The sequence below is a fragment of the Carcharodon carcharias genome, chromosome 2 (genome assembly GCF_017639515.1).
Source record: "Carcharodon carcharias isolate sCarCar2 chromosome 2, sCarCar2.pri, whole genome shotgun sequence".
Lineage (NCBI taxonomy): Eukaryota > Metazoa > Chordata > Chondrichthyes > Lamniformes > Lamnidae > Carcharodon > Carcharodon carcharias.
Window position 1 is genome coordinate 73,727,562 of NC_054468.1, and position 22,022 is coordinate 73,749,583.

A 22,022-nucleotide genomic window follows, 5' to 3' on the forward strand; every position below is an offset into this window, starting at 1 on the left:
ATCTTGGAGACCCTGTTGTCTCTTTGTGACATGATGGCCAGAGAGATTAGCTCCAGATGCTTTGGAGGCCACCCAATGCCGTTCACACTAAGGTGACAAGTGGCCCTGAATTTCTATGCCATGGGCTTATTTCAGGCAGCAGCCAGGGACCTCTGTTGCACTTCACAGAGTGCAATACAGCACTGTGACAGGTAGTCACAAATGCCTTATTCCAGGAAGCTGGGGAACTCATTCACTATATTACCAAGAGGCCAGCCAAGACAAAAAGAGCCAGAGGATTTGGTTTCCCAGCAGGTTTTCCCAGCTTGCAGGGAGAAATAGGTTACACCCGTATGGCTATTAAGGCACGCGCAGGCCAGCTAGGTGCCTTCATAAATCACGAGATTCCATTCATTAAGTGTCCAGCTAGTGTGTGACCACTGGCAAAGAATTCCAAGTTATGCCCATAGTATACTGGGAATGATCATGACTCCTACACCTTAAGACACTCCCATATACCATGGTTCTTCACCCCAGCACCACAGTCAGATGGCTGGGTTCTGGGAGACAAGGACTGTCAGCTCAGACACCTTATCTCCTCTCACTGTGGCTGCTTGAGCTCAGTGAAAAGGTAATAGTATGCAGCTCAGCATTCATCTCTAGCAGCCACCGATGGGTCTACTGAATAAGGCTCTCCAGGTGGGTTGCCAGCCTCTTGATGAAGGAAAACACACGACGGAGATCGTAGCACTCATAGCCTGGGTGGACTCCTGCACTCTTCCACGAGGGAGGTGGTGGTCTAGTGGTATGGTCACTAGACCTGGAGTAATGCTCCGGGAACCCGGGTTCAAATCCCAACATGGCAGATGGAATTTGAATTCAGCAAAATATCTGGAATGAAAAGTCTAATGATGGCCATGAAACCCATGTTGATTGTCATAAAAACCCATCTGGTTCACTAATGTTCTTTATGTAAGGAAATCTGCTGTTGTTACCTGGTCTGACTTACATGTGCCTCAAGACCCACAGAAATATGGTTGACTCTTAATTGCCCTCTTAAATCAGTTGTATCAAACTGCTAAAAACAGCTCAACAATAAATGAAACTGACAGCCCACGGCACTGGGAACAACCATGGGATACTCAACCCTGCAAAGCTCTCCTTACTAACATCGGGGGGCTTGTACCAAAATTGGGAGAGCTGTCTCGGAGACTAGTTAAGCCTCAGCCTGAAATAGTCATACTCTCGGAATCATATCTTACAATAGTGTCCCAAACACCACCATAGGCATCCCAGCAGACTGCACAGTGGTACACAGTTGGGAGGGAGTTGCCCTGTGAGTCCTGAACATCGACTCAGACCCCATGAAGCCTCATGGCATCAGGTCAAACATGGGCAAGGAAACCCCTTGCTGATTACCACATACTTCTCCCCCCCCCCCACCACCCCCCACCCAAGCTGATGAATCAGTACTCCTCCATGTTGAATACCACTTGGAGGATGCGCTGAGGGTGGCAAGGGCCTAGAATATCTGAGTAGGGGACTTAGTCCATCACGAAGAATGGCTTGGTAGCACCGCTACAGATAGAATTAGCAGAATCTGACCCAAAAGAGGAAAAAACATACTTGCCCTCATTCCCACCAACCTGCCTGCTGCAGATGCTTCTGCTCATGACAGTATCGGTAGGAGTGACCACCGCACAACCCTTGTGGGGATGAAGTCCTGTCTTCATATTAAAGATACCTCCATTGTGTTGTGTGGGATACTTTTCAGTTCTTGTTGGTGACACGAGGTGGTTTTCCGGCACTTACACTATTTAGTTCATTGGTTGAGCGTTTGCCTTTCAATGTCTCTAACAGTGATTTTCCCCTTTGCCTCTTGATAAGGGTTTTCATATAGAGAGAGAGAGAGGGCAGATTACAGAGATATGAGGAGGAAAAGCCAGCTAGCTATTATTTTGGAATTACTGGAATCTTCCACACAGGAGAAAGAGATTTTAGGTCTTGTTCCTTTCAGGCTAGGAGCTATTCTGCTGCATTGCTCTCACACAAAACCTGGTCACCTGGTCAGGAGCCAATTCAAACGTTGTTGCCAGGCAGCCCCGTTGGTCCAGGACTCCTTTCTGGCATCACCCTGTCTTTCATTGCACACTTTGTTCCAGGATTGCAGCATTGTATCTATCTCTCATCCTGTTCCAGTGGACATATCTTTCAAATTGCAGCGATTGTAATTTTACTCCACAGTCCAACAGAAAATAAAAAGATATGTTCTTTACAACAGTCCAACAGAAATAAAAAGATATACTCCTTACTTTAGCACCTCAAGTTTGGGCAACCATGAAGCACTGTGGGCCATCAGCAGAATTGTACTCAACCATTATCTGTAACCTCATGGCCTGGCATATACCCCACTCTACCATTTCCATCAAGCCAGGTGATCAACCCAGGTTCAATGAAGAGTGCAGGAGGGCATGCCAGGAGCAGCACCAGGCATACCTAAAAATGAGTTATCAACCTGGTGAAGATACAACACAGGAATACTTGCGTGCCAAACAGCAAAAGCAGCAAGCATTAGACAGAGCAAAGCGATTCCATAACCAATGGATCAGATCTAAGTTTTGCAGTCCTGCCACATCCAGTCATGATTGGTGGTGGACAATTAAACAACTCCCTGGAGGAGGAGACTCCATAAATATCCCCATCCTCAATGATAGGGAAGCCCAGCACATCAATGCAAAAGATAAGGCTGAAGCATTTGCAACAACTTTGAACCAGAAGTGCCGAGTTGATGATCCATCTCAGTCTTCTTTGGAGGTCCCCAGCATCAAGATGCCAGTCTTCAGCCAATTTTATTCACTCCACATGTTATCAAGAAATAGCTGAAGGCACTGGATACTGCAAAGGCTATGGGCCCTTAATTCTTAACTGCCCTCTGACCAAGGGCAGTTAGGGATGGGCAATAAATGCTGGCCTCGCCAGTGATGCTCACATCCTATGAATAAATAAATAAAAAACAATCCTGGCAATAGTAGTGAAGACTTGTGCTCCAGAACTTGCCGCACCCCTAGCCAAATTGTTCCAGTACAGCTACAACACTGGCACCAACCCGGGAATGTGGATAATTTCCCAGCTACGTCCTGTACACACAAAGCTGGACAAATCCAACCCAGCTAATAACCTCCCCATCAGTTTACTTTTGATCATTAGTAAAGTGACAAAAGAGGTCATCAACAATGCTATCAAACACCACTTGCTTATCAATAACCTGCTCACTGACGCTCAGTTTGGGTTCAACCAGGGTCATTCAGCTCTTGACCTCATTACAGCCTGAGTTCAAATGTGGACTAAAGAGCTGAATTCCAGAGGTGAGGTGAGAGTGACTGCCCTTCACATCAAGGCAGCATCTGACCAAGTGTGGCATCAGGAAGCCCTAGCAAAACTGGGGCCAGTGGGAATTGGGGGGGGATATCTCTCTGCTGGTTGACGTCATACCTAGCACAAAAGAAGATGGTTATGGTTGTTGGAGGCCAATCATCTGACTCCGACCTTCCCAAAGGCCACTAGGGATGCACAATAAATGCTAGCCCAACCCGAGAAGCCCACATCCTGTTCATGAATTTAAAAAAGTTCCTCAGCTGCGTGATCAATGATCTTCCTTCCATCATAAGTTCAGAAGTGGGGATATTTGCTGTTGATTGCATAATGTTCAGCGCCATTCACGACTCCTCAGATACTGAAGCAGTCCATATCCAAATGCAGCAAGACCTGGACAATATCTAGACTTGGGCTGACAAGTGACAAGAAACATTTGCGCCACACAAGTGCCAGGCAATGACCATCTCCAACAAGAGAGAATCTAACCATTGCCTCTTGACTTTCAATAGCATTACCATCGCTGAATCCCCCACTATCAACATCCTGGGGGGTTACCATTGACCAGAAACTGAACTGGACTAGCCATATAAATACTGTGACTACAAAAGCAGATTCAGAGGCTAGGAATCCTGCGGCGAGTAACTCACCTCCTGACTCTCCAAAACCTGTCCATCATCTACAAGTCACAAGTCAGGAGTGTGAAGGAATACCCTCCACTTGCCTGGATGAGTACAGCATCAACAGCCCTCAAGAAGGTTGACCACACCCAGGACAAAGCAGCCTGTTTGATTGGCACCCCATCCACACACATTCACTCCCTCCACCATGACGCACAGTAGTAGCAGTGTGTATCATCTACAAGAGGTACTGCAGGAATTCATTAAGGCTCTTTAGACAGCAACTTCCAAACACACAACCACGACCATCAGGAAGGACAAGGGCAGCAGATACAAGGGAACACCACCACCTGGAGTTCCCTTCCAAGCCACTCACCATCCTGGTTTGGGAATGTATTGCCATTCCTTCACTGTCGCTGGGTCAAAATCCTGAAACTCCATAACATCACTATGGGTGTACCTACATCACATGGACTGCGGTAGTTCATTAAGGCAGTTCACCTTCTCAAGGGCAATTCGGGATGGGCAATAAATGCTGGTCTAGTCAACGATGCCCACATCCCATGAATGCATAAAAAAATCTTTTTGCCAGAGTGCCCATTCCCTCTGGTATCTCTGCCAGAACCTCATGCCTATCCTGCTGTACGTTCAGCATCTACTCCTTACTAATGACTCTAGAGCTCGTTATCACCCTGGAACTCAACATTGACCAGCACTTCCCCACTTCTCCAAATGTCAGGGTCCTGGTCTGTCAAAGCCTCCAGCATCCACTCTGACGATTAATGTGGTGCCCAACGCAGGTGTCTCTCATTCTTCAGACATGTGCAAACTCATCAAAATGCAAGCATCTGAGCTGGCAGCTGGTACAGAATGAAGATGGAACAGTGTACCTCCTGAGGACCCTACCTTTTCTCAGAGGTCAGCACAGGCCCTTCAGGCATGGTGGTTGCTGTGCCCCTGTCTGACCTGCAGCACAAAACCAAATTTCATTGAATTTAAGATCATATTAGCCGACAACAGAGGTTGCAGAATTTTGATAGTTACCCATCGCCTTCCAACACAAGGCAGAATGATTCCCTCTTAGCCTTTCAGCTCCTCAGACTCCAATTTCCCATAACTACTTAATTCCTAATATGCCATTATCTTTAGCACAGTCATTCTTTCTCTCACCACTGCCAGCACAACTTCCAGCCTCTCCACAGACTTTGGTTCTGGAGCACCTCCTCCATGTTAGGCAAGAGGAAAGCCAAGCTGGCATGTCCCCATCAGTCCTCGACCTCTCTCTCTCTGGCATTATAAGCCCTCTTCTCATGGACAAAGGGAAAAGAATTATTATCCTTTGAGAAAGGACCATGCCCTCATGATTGATGCCATGTGCTGTTTAATGAAGTAGCTGGAATGAAACCCCCCTCCATCTCCTTTTTTCAGTACAGCCAACCCCAGTTGTAAGTATCACTCTTCCTCAGTGCAGAGGCTTGATAACACTCTGTGTCCAAGGAACATTTATTGACCTTTTTGCCAATTGCCATGTCCATTGCCCAAATAATTTCTCAAATATGTGCTTCTGCTATGTGGTTAATGGTTATCACTCACTCTGGCTGAGCAGAGAAGGTCACTTAGCCTCATGTGGCACTGTAGCCGCATCTGCCGTACGGCATTACAGCTGCTGACCTTCTCTGCCACTTCCATCCAGGCCTGCTTGGTCGGTCTTCTTGGTCGGTTTTCCTGTCCTGTGGCATTGACACATTGCACCATTCATTGACAGCCTGAGGGAAAGCACACAGGGAATTGTCATTGAACCGTGGGGCCTTCCGGGTTCTAGTGTCTACCACAGAGCCTGGTTGCTTTCAGTGTGAGACTAGCTGCAGTGCAACTGCTAGTGGGTGGGTGGTGGTAGTGGTGGGGATACTGTGGGCCTTAGTAGATCTGTCCCTTTCACCCTTCACTACCACACAATGGGGGAGCAGCTGATGAGGAATTTTCAATGTTGCTTGAGCAGTCACTTGCTCAGCTTGTGACCTCAATGTGACTAAAGTTTTTAAATGGTTGCCAGCTTAACTGCCCATGGGATTGCATGAATGATGTTGTGTGCCCTTTAAATGTCAGGCCAGATCCCTCTTCCGGATCACGGCCCAACCCTGCTGCTGCTGGATGTCCAGGCCTCGGGGCATAGTTCACTGGGTTAGATGACTCCGTGGTCTTGAATTAGCCGGCAGTACTAATATGCAGGCTTTAACTGGCCGCGGCACTTAATGGGCCAGAAAGAGAGGGATGGGCGGGAGCTTGTGGGCCATGCACTTCCACTCTCACCAACCCAGCCTGTTAGCTGCAGTCCTAAATTGGGTTAGAGACTTGTCATTCAGTCCTGTCAATTTACCTTTCAAACTCTGCCACTGATATTTTCATCTAATGAAACAGTTATTTTGTTGGTTGCTGAAATGAAAATGTTAATATAATTAAAATACCACAAATTACCATTTGTAAAGTGATTAAATTGATGAAAATGTGACAGACGAAAATTATTGATTAGTTTCCAATTATTATCCATTTTAGATTGACTCGTTTGAAGATTTCTTGAAAGTTACAACTTTGAGTGGAGACAATTTGTGTTACTGTGAAACCTGTGATGAGAAAGCAGAGACTGAGACAGTGAGTTAATTTTCTATTCCTCTAATCCAAATAGCTATTCTGTAGCTTTGTTGTATACATTAATTAGGACAGGCAGAATGTTCCATAGGACAAATATAGCGTTACTGGGTGTATGTAAAAAGCATAACCTTGACTTTACTTACAACAGATGTTCAGGCAAGTTTCTTTTTAAGGTTGTTAGAAATCTGATTGTTAGCATCTGATGGTATGGAAAATTCATTGCTTTAGGGATTTTTCTCCTTTTAAGTAGCTTTTCAAGGTATTGTCCACCCAATTCTGGGACCTATTATATGGAACCGCACAGAAAACAATTATCAATGATGCAGTAAGCACAGCAAACCTGTAGAAAGAGGTCACTCAGAAACAGATCAGAGTTTGAAATGGGAGTGAATGATCAGAGGCAGTATGATTCTACATAACAACATCCACACTTCTGACCTTATGATGGCAGGAAAGTCATTGATGAAGCAGCAGAAAATGGTTGGGCCTAGAACACTACCCTAAGGAACTCCTGCAGTGATGGCCTTGGACTGGGATGGTTGACCTCCAAGAACCACAACCATCTTCCTTTGTGCTAAGAATGTCTCCAGCCAGTGGTTTCCCCCGATTCCCATTGACTCCAGTTTGCTAGGGCTCCTCAATACCACACCCGGTCAAATGTGACTTTGATGTCAAGGGCAGTCACTCTCACCTCACCTCTTGAGTTTAGCTCTTTTGCTCATGTTTGGACCAAGGCTGTAATGAGGTTAGGAGCTGAGTGGCCGGACGGAACCCAAACTGAGAGCCAGTGAGCAGGTTTATCTGAGTAGGTGCTATTTGATAGCACTGTCGACGACACTTTGCTGATACACGGGAGTAAATTGATGGGGCGGTAATTGGCCCCGTTGGATTTGTCCTACTTTTTGTAGAAATGACATACCTGGGCAATTTTCCACATTGCTGGGTAGATGCCAGTGTTGTAGCTGTACTGAAAAATGTTGGCTAAGGGCACAGATAGTTCTGGAGCACAGGTCTTCAGTACAATTGCCAGAATGTTATCAGGGCCCGTAGCCTTCACCGTATCCAGTGCCTTCAGCCGTTTCTTGATATCATGTGGAGCGAATTAAATTTACTGAAGACTGGTATCTGTGATGCTGGGGACTTCCGGAAGAGGCTGAGATGGATCATCCACATTCTGGCTGAACATTGTTGCAAATGAGTCAGCCTTGCCGTTTGCACTGATGTGCTGGGCTCCCCCCTCATTAATCATGGGGATATTTGTCGAGCCTCCTCCTGTAGTTAGTTGTTTAATTGTCCACCACCATTCACGGCTAGATGTGGCAGTACTGCAGAACCCAGATCTGATCCACTGGCTGTGAGATCACAACTCTGCCTATCGCATGATGCTTAAGCTCTTTGGCATGCAAGTAATCCTGTGTTGTAGCTTCACCAGGTTGACACCTCATTTTTAGCCCCTCTGCGCTCTTCATTGAACCAGGATTGATCCTCCGACTTGATGGTAATGGTAGGCTGGGGGATATGCCAGGCCATGAGGTTAAAGATTGCGGTTGAGTACAATTCTGCTTATGGCTCACAGCGCCTCATGGATGTCCAGTTTTGAGTTGCTAGATCTATCCCATTTAGCACAATGGAAGTGCCGCACAACACAATGGAGGGTATCCTCAATATGATGATGGGACTTAGTTTCCATAAGGACTGTGCAGTGGTCATTCCTACCAATACTGTACTGGACAAATGCTTCTGTGACAGGTAGATTAGTCAGGACGCAGTCAAGTATTTTTATCTCTCTTGTTGGTTTCCTCAGCACCTGCCTCAGAACCAGCCTAGCAGCTATGCCCTTTAGGGCTCAGTCAGTAGTGATGCTACTGCACTCTTCATTAAACCAGGATTGATCCTCCAGCTTTATGGTAATGGTACCACCGAGCCACTCTTGGTGATGGACATTGAAGCCTCCCACTTAGGGCACAGAATGTACTCTAGCCATCCTCAATGCTTCATTCCAATGGTATTCAACCTGGAGTACTGATTCATCAGCTGAGGGGTGGGGGTGGGGTGGGGGGGGTGTGTGGTGTGGGGGGGTCAGTATGTGGTAATCAACAGGATGTTTCCTTGCCCAAGTTTGACCTGATGCCATGAGCCTTCATGGGTCCAGAGTTGATGTTGAGAACTCCCAGGGCAACCCCCTCCCGACTGTATCCCACTGTGCTGCCACCTCTGTTGGGTCTGTCCTGCTGGTGGAACAGGAGATACCCAGGGATGGTGATGGTGGTGTCTGAGACATTGTCTGTAAGATATGATTCCATGAGTATGACTATGTCAGGCTGTTGCTTGACTAGTCTGTGAGACAGCTCTCCCAATTTTGGCATGAGAGCGCAGATGTTAGTAAGGAGGGTTGACAGAGCTGGATTTGCTGCCGTCATTTCTGGTGCCTAGGTTGATGCTGGGTGATCTGTATGGCTTCATTCCTTTTTGTAGACTTCATAGCAATTTGAAACAACAGACTAGCTGGCTAGGCTATTTAAAAGTCAACCATGTTTCTGTGTATCTGGAGTCACATGTAGGCCAGACCAGATAAGGTCAATAGATTTCCTTCCCTAAAGGGCATTCATAAGCCAAATGGATTTTTGCGACAATTGACAATAGTTTCATGGTCACTATTATCAAGAGTAGCTTTTGTAAAAATTCCAGATGTATTAACTGAATTTAAATTCCACCAGCTGCTGTGGTGGGATTCAAAACCATGTTAGATTCAATTTGAATCAGAACATTAGCCTGGGCTTCTGGATTACTAGTTCAGTGACATTACCACTATGCGACTGCAGGCCTCAGCACTGATCCTCGTGGCAGTCCACTAGTTATAGCTTACCAACCTGAAAAAGATCCATTTATCCCTACTTTCCGACTCCTGTTAGCTAGCCAACCCTTTTTTCATGCTTTGTTACCCCCTACACCATGGGCTCTTAAAACAAGGGGGCACAGTTTCAGGGAAAGGGGCCCATTATTTAAAATGGAGAATGAGGAGAAATTTCTTCACCCAAAAGGTTAAGAGTCTTTGGAAGTCTCTCCTCCAAAGGGTTGTATATGCTGCATCATTGAATATGTTTAAGACTGAGATATACAGATTTTTGGTTTCTCAGGGATAAAAGGATATGGGGAGCAGGTGGGAAAATGAAATTGAGGCAGAAGCCATTGCAGCCGTGATCATATTGAATGGCAGAGCAGGTTCAATGGGGCGTATAGTCCACTTTGCTCCAATTTCTTATATTCTTATGAAGCAATTGAACAATAGTGTTGCAAAAGTTCTAAAATCTTTTTGAAAAAAGGCTCAAAAGGCATCTTAACCTATTATCTGTCTTTGCAAATGTGAATAAAATTGGGAGGCAAAAATGAATGGAGAGGAAATCCAAAATGAATATGCAAACAAATGACAGAATAACTCTAGCATCTGATCTATATTTGATGTAGAGATGGCTCTAACAAGGGCCACCCAGTTGCCAAACCTTGGCCCAATCATTTTAAGTCTGTCTTACAGCGAGGCTGAAAGGAGATGGAAACAGTTTGGGGGCCATGGATGAAGCGTACTGTCAGTGGCAGGGCCACCCCAAGCTGCAAGTTAAGTGCAGGTGGCACAGTTCTACATCTGATTCTCATCTGTCTCTGAAGACAGCTCCCCCCAAACCGCCTGTCCAGTTAGTGCCAATAGCAATACTAGCTAACATGAATGGTGACACCTTGGCTCATATAGTCAGTCAGGCTTTGTTGGCTGATGGTCACACTGGCTTACATTCTTTACTCTAGTACTGACTAAACGTGATTTGGTCTGACTGAGATGTGTGTGAAGAAACATCCAGCATTATGGTTGGTCTGACTTTTGCACCTACCTGTGCCATTGAGCCTGTTGTTATAACCTGCGTTGAGATTTGGAGCTTCTGCATGCTTTAATCACTCACCAAAGTGAGTCATGCTCACCTCTGTCTGAAGATACAAGTGTCTCTTTACTGATGGATAGTACAGAACAGCTATTGTGCAGTCTGATCTGTTTGCCATCCATCCATTGGCGTTCATTTTTTCCCCAAACATCAGATGGAATACTCCCATTTGGAAGCTTATTAGTATTTGATGAAAAACATAACTTGTTGCACTTGACACGAAGGGCAGAACTGTCCTGGATTTGCACTATGTGCAGTAGCGGGCGTGAAAAAAGTCATTTTATTCGCCGACCGCAATAGCGGGTTTTCACGCAGTATTGTCCCCATGCCGCCTCGTAAATTATGCAGTCACAGGAAACATCTGGATCGCTGGCGGGCGGCTTCCAATTAGCCCACCACGCCGTTACCTCACTGCTTCCTCATGCTGGGTGCCATATTTAAAATGCAGCCACACACACTTCTCAATGCCCAGGACTGCTCCAGTCAAGACAGGGCTCCAAAAGCCAGGAATATTGCAGCCCCACAATTTAGTGATGAATCTCTTCTGGACACTGTGGAGGCCCGTTGCAAAGTCCTCAACAGGCCTACAGCAGGACACCCAAAGCAGGCCGGGGCTCTTCAGGTCTTGGCCCTCCAGAGGATGCCCACCCCACCAAGGTCATCATAGACATGGTATAGCAGTCAGCAGGCTGCATCCACCTCTGCTGTGGATGTCGGGGGAGCACCAAGATGCAGTAGCAGGGTTAGGAAGTGTAAGAAGATGTTGTTGCACAGCCTGGGCATGGGTGTTAATCATTTCAACATGAAATCTCTCAAGGATGTCTCCCTGCCGATGGCTCTTTGTTGTGATGAGCAGTGTTCATGTCACTAAGATGTGAAATCTTGGTTCCTGCATAAGATAAAGGCAGGTGTCTCAGTCCAGGGCCTCTTCCCTGTGCAGTGTGTAACCTTCAGACCAAAGTGATGATCCAATTTCACACTCACTGGACACATTACTGATGCCTGCACTTCAATACTGCTTGTCATTGCTGCCAGAACATCATGGGCAGGCATCACAGAGTTCCATCATACTGTCTGTGTGCTCTCAGCACCTTTAAGCTGGGGCTGGCCCCCATCTCTTAAGCATCTGTGACCAGTTACGCTGTGCTGCTGAAGGGGACAGGTGCTGAAGGTGGACAAAGGGTCAGGTGCATTTAAAGTTTCATGGCTGCGTCTCCATGATATGACACTGATCACAGAGCGCAAGCGAGCTTTCCTCAGCCAGAGAGACATTCACTGAGGCTAAGGTGAACATCTATGGCGTGTCCTCATTGCATGTCATCGTCCTCCTGGAACCTAGTGACTGTTAGGGCCTCCACTGCCATGAACCTGAGCACTGAGGGAATGTGCGCTGCCATCAACCACACAAGAGTAAAATGCTCACAGATGCAAGATGAGGATGTGAAGACTGTCCTTGCTGCATTTCATCATCATCCTCCACAAATCTTGTGGCTATGAGGGCCTCCTAAGCACACTTGCCTTGTCTGACCAGTGCGACGGCCTCATCGCTGACATCCTCCCCTTCACAGACCTCATCACTGTCATCCCCTTCGAAGTCCTCTTCATCGGAGGAGACGTGCAGCTCTTCCATCTCCTCAGCCAGGTCCTCCCCCTGCTACAGCGCCAGGTTGTGTAGCGTGCAGCAAGCTACGATGATGCACAACACCCTTGGTAGACTGTATTGCAGTGCTTCACTGGACCTGTCGAGGCACCAGAACCTCATTTTCAAAATATCTATTGTTTGGTCCACCAAATGCTGGAATGCGGTATGAACCTCATTATACCGTCACTCTGTTGCACTCTGAGGCCACTGCACAGGCGACATCCTCTGTAGGTAGGCCTTGTCCCCGAGGAGTCAACCCTACAACCTCTGTGGACCCTGGAAGATGTCAGGGTTCTGAAGCCTGCTAAGGTTATAGGAATCATGGATGCTCCCTGGGAATCGTGCGCAGAATTCTAGGGTGAGTTTGTGGTGGTCACAGACCAGCTGTATATGCAGCGAGCGGAAACCCTTGCGATTGATGTGGTTGACTGCTTGTTGCACGTGAGTGCAGTCGATGGCACTCTGCAACTGTGGGAAACCAGAGACCTGCGCAAATCCCAGCACTCTTGTTTCCTGGCCTTCCAAATACAGTTGAAATGTCTACACGAAGGTGCTACCTGTGAACTCCTGGATACATTTGTGCATGGAGGCTTGTGAGATCCCACAGAGGTCACCTGTGGAGCCCTGGAAGGAGTCACTGGTGTAAAAATTGAGCACCATGCTCACTTTCATGGCCACTGGCAGTGGATGCCCTCCATGCCCCATGGTGTCAAATCCTGCATATGGGACCGACCAGTTCTTGAGACATGCACAGTCTTCGGTGACACTGGTTCTCAGTCACCTGCAGGAATGACAGGCACCGTCTATAAATCCTGGTTTAGCGAGACACCTATGAGCGACCGCTCACTGTGGATCTTGCAGTCCCTTCATATTGAGGGAGGTGCTCCTCCCTTTGCCAAGCCTGGTGCCCCTGCTGCTCTCTTCTTTTACTTTGGGCTCTGTAAGGCATGTGGTGTACCACTAAATCAGCAGGCTCCATAATGCTGAGGTCCTCTTCCTGCAGTATCAAAGAGAGAGACAGGTGTGGGTTCGCATATGTGTCCTAAGAACCTCTCTTGGTTAAGTCTGAAGGCCCCTTCATGCATGCAGAAGAGTGCTGGCCACCACTTGGATGGCCAGTGTATAGTGCGCTTCATGTCTGTCCGAAACCCAACCCACCTCTGCCCACTCCAGTTGACTGATTGGCGGCAGCTCTGGCCAGTGGACTGCATGTTGTGCTTTCAGCTTAGGCGCAGGCATACTCCAAACCAAAGCTGCACTGTTAGCTTGAACCACAATGGATATGGTCCAAACCTTAATAAAGACATTGCAAGGGGCTGCGAGCGCCTCCACCAATGACTGTGCCATGGTCACCTTTGGCAAGGGGATTATACAACTTGCCAAATCAGCCAGTTGTCCTCCTGCTCCCTAAAACGCACATTAATTTGCAGTCTGCGCCTGAAAGGTTCTGGAGCATTTGGTGACACTCATGCTTTTGCATTGCTTCAGTGGGCAGAAAAGCTTTAGAGGTTCAACTCCAAGCATGTCAAGGGGACAGCTGCCGAACAGTCTCAGTTGTGGAAGAATGTTCACTTTTGACAAGCTTTTCCAAGTCAGTGGCTGCTTCCCTTACTATCCCACACACCGCCCCCCCCCCCTCCACCCACACCCCCAGCATGTGATTGTGTAGTTCCTGCAGCATTTATACTGCTTTGCTCCAACCCCCAACCTTGGAACCACACCCCCACACTGGAACCACACCCCCACCCTCCCATCCCAAAACCCTGCAATGCCCAATGCCTCAGCCACTCTGGAATCCTCGCCCAGCACCACATTGAATGGCAGCTGGCAGTGAACTATCATCATGTGCGTAATGATTAATTTAAATGTTCTTGCCTTGATAGTTCTAATCTAAAATCTCCCACAGGCCTCCAAGCATCCAACAGAGGGTAGTCCAAGAGGACGATGATGACTCCTCATGAATGCGCGGTGCCTCTTCCTTGATGTCCTATGGGTGATGCTCGCGAGTGCTGTGCAAGGTTGTGTGCACTCACATCGAAGTTCAGGTCACCAAGTAAAGGCAGGTGTGAAGTACACCATTCTGAAGTCACGCTGACCTGGGCGGTAAATTTTACGTGGGGGGATGATTTTGAAGGCTTATAATGAGATGCTAAAGTATTGAAATTAGGTTTCTAACATAAACCGAGGGAATAGTGGCCCGCCATTGATGGGTGGAGTGGATGATTGCAAACTGGGTTCACGACAGTGAAATAAAAACAAAAAGACAATTTTTGGCTTTCTCGCCATATTGTCCGCCCTAGCCCACCATGACGCCCACCACAAACAAGTCTGGACAATTCTGGCTTAAGCCTCATGGGGCAGAATTTTGCCATCGGTGAGCAGGGGGCAGAACCCCCGACGTCATCCCAGTCCATTTAAATTTTCAGGAAGGCAGGGGCACAGCAAAATCAGCTGCGGGCCCGCCGACCTGTCAATGGCCTATTGTCACATGAGGGGGAAATGTTAGGGAACTTATTTTTTTCTATTTTTAATATTTTTAAAAGTGTAAACGATCTCCCTGAGGCAGCACTTAGCCTCAGGGAGATATGCACTCTTTCGTGCGCATGCGCGAAAAAGCGCACTCTCGCTTTTGGGGAATCCCCCCCCACCACACAGGAAGCGCATAACGCTTCCCACCGGACGTCACGTTGGGTGGGCCTTAATTGGCCTGCCCAGGTAAAATGGCTGCAGTGTCCACTTCCCCAGCGGGGATCGGCTCCCCGCCCACCAGAGATTGGGTCGAGCCAGCCCACCTGACAGGCAGAAAATTCTGCCCATGAGCTTAAACACCAACAGGAAAAAGGATAAATAGTCAAATTAGGATCAAAAAACTGTTGAATTAATTTTCTTCTTAAGTTCTTTAAGCTCTCTTCAATATGCTCTTCAGCACCATTGGAACCTTGAATGAATGTTTAGGTGGACATGTTACTTGGACATATTATTGTGTGATTTCTGAATCCCTTGAAGATTATATTAAGGCTTCTACCTTTTCTCAAATGGTTGCTTCCTTTGCCTATTGTGAATGTGTGCAATTCACAAGAGAACCATTGTATAAGATCTTTTCTATTATTCCTGCACTGCAAAATTTAGTCCACATCAGTTCATGGGACATTATAGACACAGAATGTCCCAAAATAAATTGACATCTACATAACTGTTTGTCCGCCCCCTTTCGCATTTCAGAGATACTACTTTGAAAGTCTGCCAAAGATACTGGCTGTGCAGCTGAAAAGATTTGAGTTTGACTATTTCAAGATGTGCTTCACAAAGCTGGATGACAAGGTAGAGATTCCACAGAAGTTAACATTTCAGAAGAAGGTACATATTTATTTTGCTTTTCTAGTTTTTTTTCAAATTTTATCTTTTTATGGAATCTTGAAGTCGGAATAATGACAAAATGGCACAGGCTTCATCTCAATTTTAAAATTAAGGGCCAATTAGTGCGTCATTTTAAGAACTTATTGGGTTTACATATTAATTAAATTTGCTGGAAAGTTATGCCTGGTAATTAGCAGTGTAAGTATCCTTTTAACTTTAATTCATGCAATGCATCAACCTCCCTACAATAAAAAAAACAATTGAAACTGGTGACAGAATTAAATATCACAGAGCTCCATGGTGTACAACACTCACTTGCTGTCAGCAGCGAGTGAACTATCATCATGTGCATAATGATTAATTAAGATATTCTTGCCTTGATAGTTCTAATCTAAAATCTCCCACAGGGCCTCCAAGCATCCCACAGAGGGTAGTCCAAGGGGACAATGATGACTCCTCAAAGGAGTCAGTCTTTTTGAGGGTGAACAGTCACAAGACTTTGCATGCACCAGTTCAGATGCTCAGTCGGACCAGTAAGAAAGATAGTCACGCTTTAACTTGATGTTTCTCACATCACAAGTGAGCAAGAGCAGATGGTGGAGACAGTCAGCAGTGCAGAGTTCATGGCAGAGGGCACAGGATACTTGAAGGTCAACTCAGCTGGATGCAGATGCAGACCATCACGGTACGTTGGCAAATAGGATGCTTCTGGAGCAGGAGCAGGGAATGTGTGATGTACTGAAGGAGCTCCGACTGTTCTATGCACACCTGCAGGGAGACTGGAGCAGTCCATCTCAAGCATGAAGGTAGCATGATGTCACAGCGTTTGCAATGATGTCTTCATCCCTGGAAAGAATGATTACTGACATGGAGCATCAAACATGACAATCACACAAGTGCATGTCGAACCACATCAATGTCTTACACGTGATGAATACCACTTTAAGTAGGATTCACAATAACTAGCTGTGGCCATTCATTGTCCCACTGATCTGTAGCAAAGTGTTCTTGAGCTCTTTGCTAACATGAAATGTGGCTAAGCCACGAAAGCAATGATGGTGAAATGGGACAGAGAAGTGGGGTCTCAACTCAAAGCACTTCCACTTCTCACCATTACCCCACTCCCCTCAGTCAGTACGCATATCCTGCTTTGTTTCCCTAGAGCTGACTGGTGCAGGTGCGGCAGTCCTCGGTGGAGCCCTCAAAAACTATAAAACACAGAGGACGTCAGTCAAAGACATCTCATCAGTCAGAGCAGGGACCTGAGAAGCCTGCCTCCAGCTCTGCTGAAGCTACAGAGATTGTGTCATTGTAAGAGTGTTGGGAAGAGGAGAGTGAAGATTTGTAGTTGCACAAGGGTATGCAAATGGGAGCATTACACAATGTTAGAATGATAAGTTTCTGTTTCAGTTTTAAACTGCATAAATATTATTTATTTTCACCACTTTTCTAAATTGTCCACTTATAGCTGTAACTGTGGCAGTGAGTTTTTCACTTGTGATGAATAGTAAGACGAGACTTATTGCCAAGCAGTAGAGGGGGCTGTGAAAGGGATGCTTGGTAGATTGCAGGAGTGCTTTGTGTTGGGGGAAGAGTGGCTTTTACATATTGCTGTCAGATACGATCACTAGTGGAACCTAACTCAGCCTCCCCAATATGAGCACTTTTCAGACAGCAATGCCCACTTAAGGGCCTCAGTGGACAGTAGGGCAGGAAGTTTGTCCACAACCTTGCTGCCACCGACTTATTCAGGGTGGAGGCAGGAAGGTGGTGGTGTCACTACTTGACACCCTCTCGTCCATTTAAATGCGTCCCTGCCACCAAACTTGCCATGGACAGGGTACAAGGTTTCACCCAGCATAGGTGGCACCCATGCTAATCTGATTGATCGCAGTTGCAAAGTGGAGATCAGACAAACAACCTCTGAAGTCGTGAGTGTCATCTGCAAAGTAGTGAAATTAACTTGGAAAGTCATGAAAGTAGCCTGTGTGCTTTGAGCAAAGGCCTTTCACAGTTATGTAAAAAATGGATGTGAGTTTTCAATATTTATGGGAATTTTTGATTGTCATTTCTGCAGCTCCCCTCAATTATCCTGTGTTCTCACCTTGTTTTCACTGGTGAGTTCCAGGAAGCCAGGAAAACCGATTCACCAGTAGTTAAATCCTAAAACCCATGTTAATATCACTGTTAATGAGATATTAATGAATTGAGCAAAACGACTCCCCTTCCTGAGGAGATTGTTCATAGGCATTCTAACATGCTGCAATTAAATGAGGATGTTGATGTGTTAGGGCTTCCTGGCGTGTTGTCAATTTCAGCACTTTTCAAACCCCACCCACTCCCAAACTCATAAGTAAAACGAGTGCAAGTAAAAACTTCTAAGTTTATTTCTCTTTCTGTAGCTTATAATTCTAATGCACCCCCTTTCATTTTCCTCTACTTATTTCTCAATCTTTAAATGTCATTGGTTAAGGATCTTCACTGTTGGTCTCACTATTGACAATGGTCCCAGATGCCCTGTTATCCTTGTCCCTCACTTGCAAAAGTTACGGTACAACATGGGGAACAATTTTCCCCCCATTGTGGGGGGGAAGCTCAGGAACGGGTGCGGGCAGGCACGCCTCCGATCGGCGTCCCCGATAGGGGGCGCACCACAATTTTATGTGGGCGATCCACCATTTTACGTGGGCAGGCCAGTTTAAGGCCCGCCCAGCATGATGCCCTCCAGGAAGCGTTATGCGCTCCCCATGCGGGTGGGGGGAGGGGGGGGCGTAGTTCAGGGATTCTCTCAGCTGTGAGTGCTGTCTTTCACACATGCGCACAAAAGAGCGCACTGATTTCCCTGAGGCTAAGTGCTGCCTCAGTGAGATCGGCCCCAAATTTAAAAATGTAAAAGAGACAAAATCAAAATTTCCCTGACATGTCCCCTCATGTGACGTTGTCACATGAGTTGGGACGTGTCCTTCACTTTTAGTGAAACCTTTGTTAAATATTTTTAACCTCATCCGCCCATGGATGAGGTTTCATGCTTTTTCCGAAGCTCGCCAGGGATCCTGGCCTGCCCGCCAACGTTAAGGTTGGATGGACAGGTCCATTAATTATGTTAAGTTCTTTTTAAATAGCCTCAATTGGCCGGTGACAGGTTGGTGGGTGCACAGCTGACTCGGCTGCCCCCCTGCCCACCTGAAAATGGAAATGACACAGGGTGACGTCAGGAGTTCTGCTTGGCGTCACTTTACGCGTCGGTGAGTGAGCCCCGCACCCCCAACCTAAAGATCCTGCCCATGTTTTCAAACTGAAGGGTGAAAGAAAAATCTAACCAGTAGCATACATCACAAGATGCCCGTCTCCAACAAGGTTGAACACATTATATCTCAAATGTGGCATAGAATAATGAAGCCATCATGGCACAGAAGGAGGCCATTTGGCCCAATGGGTTCCTGCTGCACGTGCAGTGAACTAAGCCTGGATTTTCACTCCCAGGTCAGGAGTGCAGGGTCGGGACAATTCCCAGCTCCGTAAACCCAGCCCTAGAAAAAGTGCCTCAGATGTTGGGATTTTCATTCAGGGCAGGTGGGGTTCTCTGGGAGTTGGGTTTATTGCCCCAGGAATGACTGCAGAAAATGCTCGGTGTGGAAGCAAGCTGGGTGGAAGCCCTGCCCCTGTGCTTCAGCATTGTGTCCAAGAAGACCCAACCACACATTCAACATGCCACATCCATGCCAACCCCTGACACTTCATGTCCTCTACCCACTCCTGATGGTATAGGGCCATGAAGAGCTAACCTATGCCCCCTCACCTACCTTTCATGACCCTTTATAGCTCCTATGCCAACTTAGTGCTAACTCATGCCTACTTTGCCCTTTCGCCTACAGTTCCAACTCTCACAGTATCTACCATGGGCAGACCTCAGGAACCATGCTGAGATTGAATAAAATGAAATTCTAAGTATCTATTGCAGACTTTATTTTAAAATATTCATAAACAGCCATTCATTACGTTTACATTCCTTCAACTACTTTTTTATAAAAACAAACATTTAATTCAGGTGTTTAATCCCTTATGAAAATAGACATAGTCCCACTTCAAAGTGTTCATAGCCACTTGGAGCTGTCAAACAAACTGTGAAATGGAAGGCACTCTACTGTGATAATGGAAGGTTGTGGAACCAGTCATGCTGCACTAATCCAGTCATGGTAACCTTCACGCTTATGTCAAAAGACAGAGTGAATTGTAAACAATTTTTTTTTTAAGACTCTTGATTTTTTTTCAAAGATTTAAAAGGCATGAGTTTTAATTGCCTTGAGAGCTTGACAGTTGCCTTTCATAGTTCATTTTTATACTTTTGACAGTTCATTTTGACACTTTTGACATTTCCAAAGAGCTTTACAGTTAATGAGATTATGCACAGTTTATGCTCATTCAAACCTAATTTTAACAATTCCAAGGGGCACATTACCTTTCCCAAGGGCACCTGACTTCATCCAAAGGACACCTGATCTCCTCCAACAGTGTTCCAGGCCCCTATCCAAAGAGGGACCCTACCTTTCCAAAAGGGTACCTCACCTAAACAAAGGACCATGCAAAGTTTAGACCTCCTCCAACCAGGTCTAAACTGCACACATCATATTTCCCATCCCCGGCTAACAAAGATCAGACATCACTAGAGGCCTTTGCTGTTTTTTATGGGAAGCTGTCTCTGGGAAAATGCTTATGCGCAAGTCCTGACCTGGGGATATTCTTGCCTCCTCAAAAATGATAGGTGCTATGTTTTTGGGCAGGACTTCCAAATTTTGGCCTCTTTCGCCATGACTGAGAGGCTCTCTGTCATGGTAAAATTTCAGGCCCTAATAAGTTTTTAAAAATTGCTTTCAAATATGGCTTTCTTTTGTTACGGTTGTGCTACTAAAAACTGGTAGGGCAAATTAGATTTATAAGAATGTTTCAACTTAATATTTCTTTTACACAGATTATAAACAATGATAAAACAGAGTGGAGTCTGATCTCTGTGGTAAGATTTCTTCACCTTCTCTAATTATATTTGTTGCAAAGTATCTAATGCTTTATCGGTTGGGGATTGGTTTGGCATTTGCAGGGAAATCTCACATTTCTAGGCAGATTGTACCAATGTTAAGGACAGCTGTGTAATGGTACAGCACACCAGAGCATGAATTTATGGTGCTATACAATAGAGAAATGCAGACTTGATTCTATCTTTGTTACAGTCAATCTGAAAATCTATGGAATCAATAGTCAGTTACGGACATTGTCATAAGTTGAATAAAAGCAGCATCTCACAGGTCTTGGCATTGTATCTGTGGCAAAAATCAATAATAAATGTAGATTATTCTGTAAATAGCAACTAGGTTTAAGCTATAGGGTAAAAGTATTTCAACAAAATTGACCCCTTCTGTTACAATAAACTGGATTCTCACTGGTTCTTTTGTGTTCAGTTCCACTTGTTCTAAAATAGAAAGAGAGAATTTATGAATTATATTTTACTACAATTGCCTATGACCTCACTGACCTGCCGCAGAAATTATTCCCTGGTATGTAAATTGCTGGATATCAGTGAAGGTGTTTGTTCCTCAGAGGGGTGCAGTCAGAGCCAAGTTTGTGGCACCATGAGTGGCTCGGCTGTCCAGGAGGGGAGGAAGAAGAAAGGAAGAGAAATAATGACAGGGATTTGTTAGGGGAACAGACAGGTCTTTCTGCAGCTATAGACATGACTCCAGATGGTATGTTGTCTCCCTGGTGCCAGAGTCAAGGATATCACAGAGTGGCTGCAGAACATTCTTCTGGGGGAGGGTGAACAGCCAGAGGTCGTGGTCCACATTGATACCGATGACTTAGGTAGGAAGGGGGATGTGGACCTGCAGTCAGAATTTAGGGAGCTAGGTAGAAAATTAACAAGTAGGACCTCAAAAGTAGTAATCTCTGGATTACTCCCAGTGCCACTTGCAAGTGAGTACAGAAATAGGAGGATAAGGCAGATGAATGTGTGGCTGGAAAGATGGTACAGGAGGAAGGGTTTTAGATTCCTGGGACATTGGGACTGGCTCTGGGGAAGATGGCACCTGTACAATACAGACGAGTTGCACCTAAACATAACCAGGACTGAGTTCTTTGTGGGATGTTTTGCTAGTGCTGTTGGGGGGGCTTTAAACTAACTCAGCAGGGGTGCAGCAACCTGGAGAGAATATTAGAGAGTAATATGAGGATGTGCAAAATACTGGGAGAGACACGTGGCACTAATATAGAAAATAGTAAACTAATATGTGGAGTCAGAGTAAGGGAGAAAGTAATGAAGTCTAAATCTGGGTTATACTGCATGCATGTGAATTCTGGGAGCATAGTAAATAAGATTAGTGAGTTACAGGTGCAGATTGCCATGTGGAATTATGATGTGGCGTAAACAGAGGACTGGGTGTTAAATATTCCTGGGTACAAGGTGTTCAAGAAAGATAGGAAAGG

General features: G+C 46.0%; 1 protein-coding gene across 3 annotated transcripts in view; it reads left to right on the forward strand.

Annotated features, from left to right (window-relative positions):
• Positions 1-22,022, forward strand: part of LOC121291641 (ubiquitin carboxyl-terminal hydrolase 47) — a 60,684-nt gene that overhangs the window by 18,398 nt on the left and 20,264 nt on the right. For all 3 annotated transcript variants that reach the window (XM_041213110.1, XM_041213128.1, XM_041213119.1), the window contains exons 7-9: positions 6,525-6,620; positions 15,414-15,548; positions 20,518-20,559. In XM_041213110.1, coding sequence (XP_041069044.1) covers positions 6,525-6,620; positions 15,414-15,548; positions 20,518-20,559 — 273 coding nt within the window. The remainder of the gene's footprint in view (positions 1-6,524; positions 6,621-15,413; positions 15,549-20,517; positions 20,560-22,022) is intronic.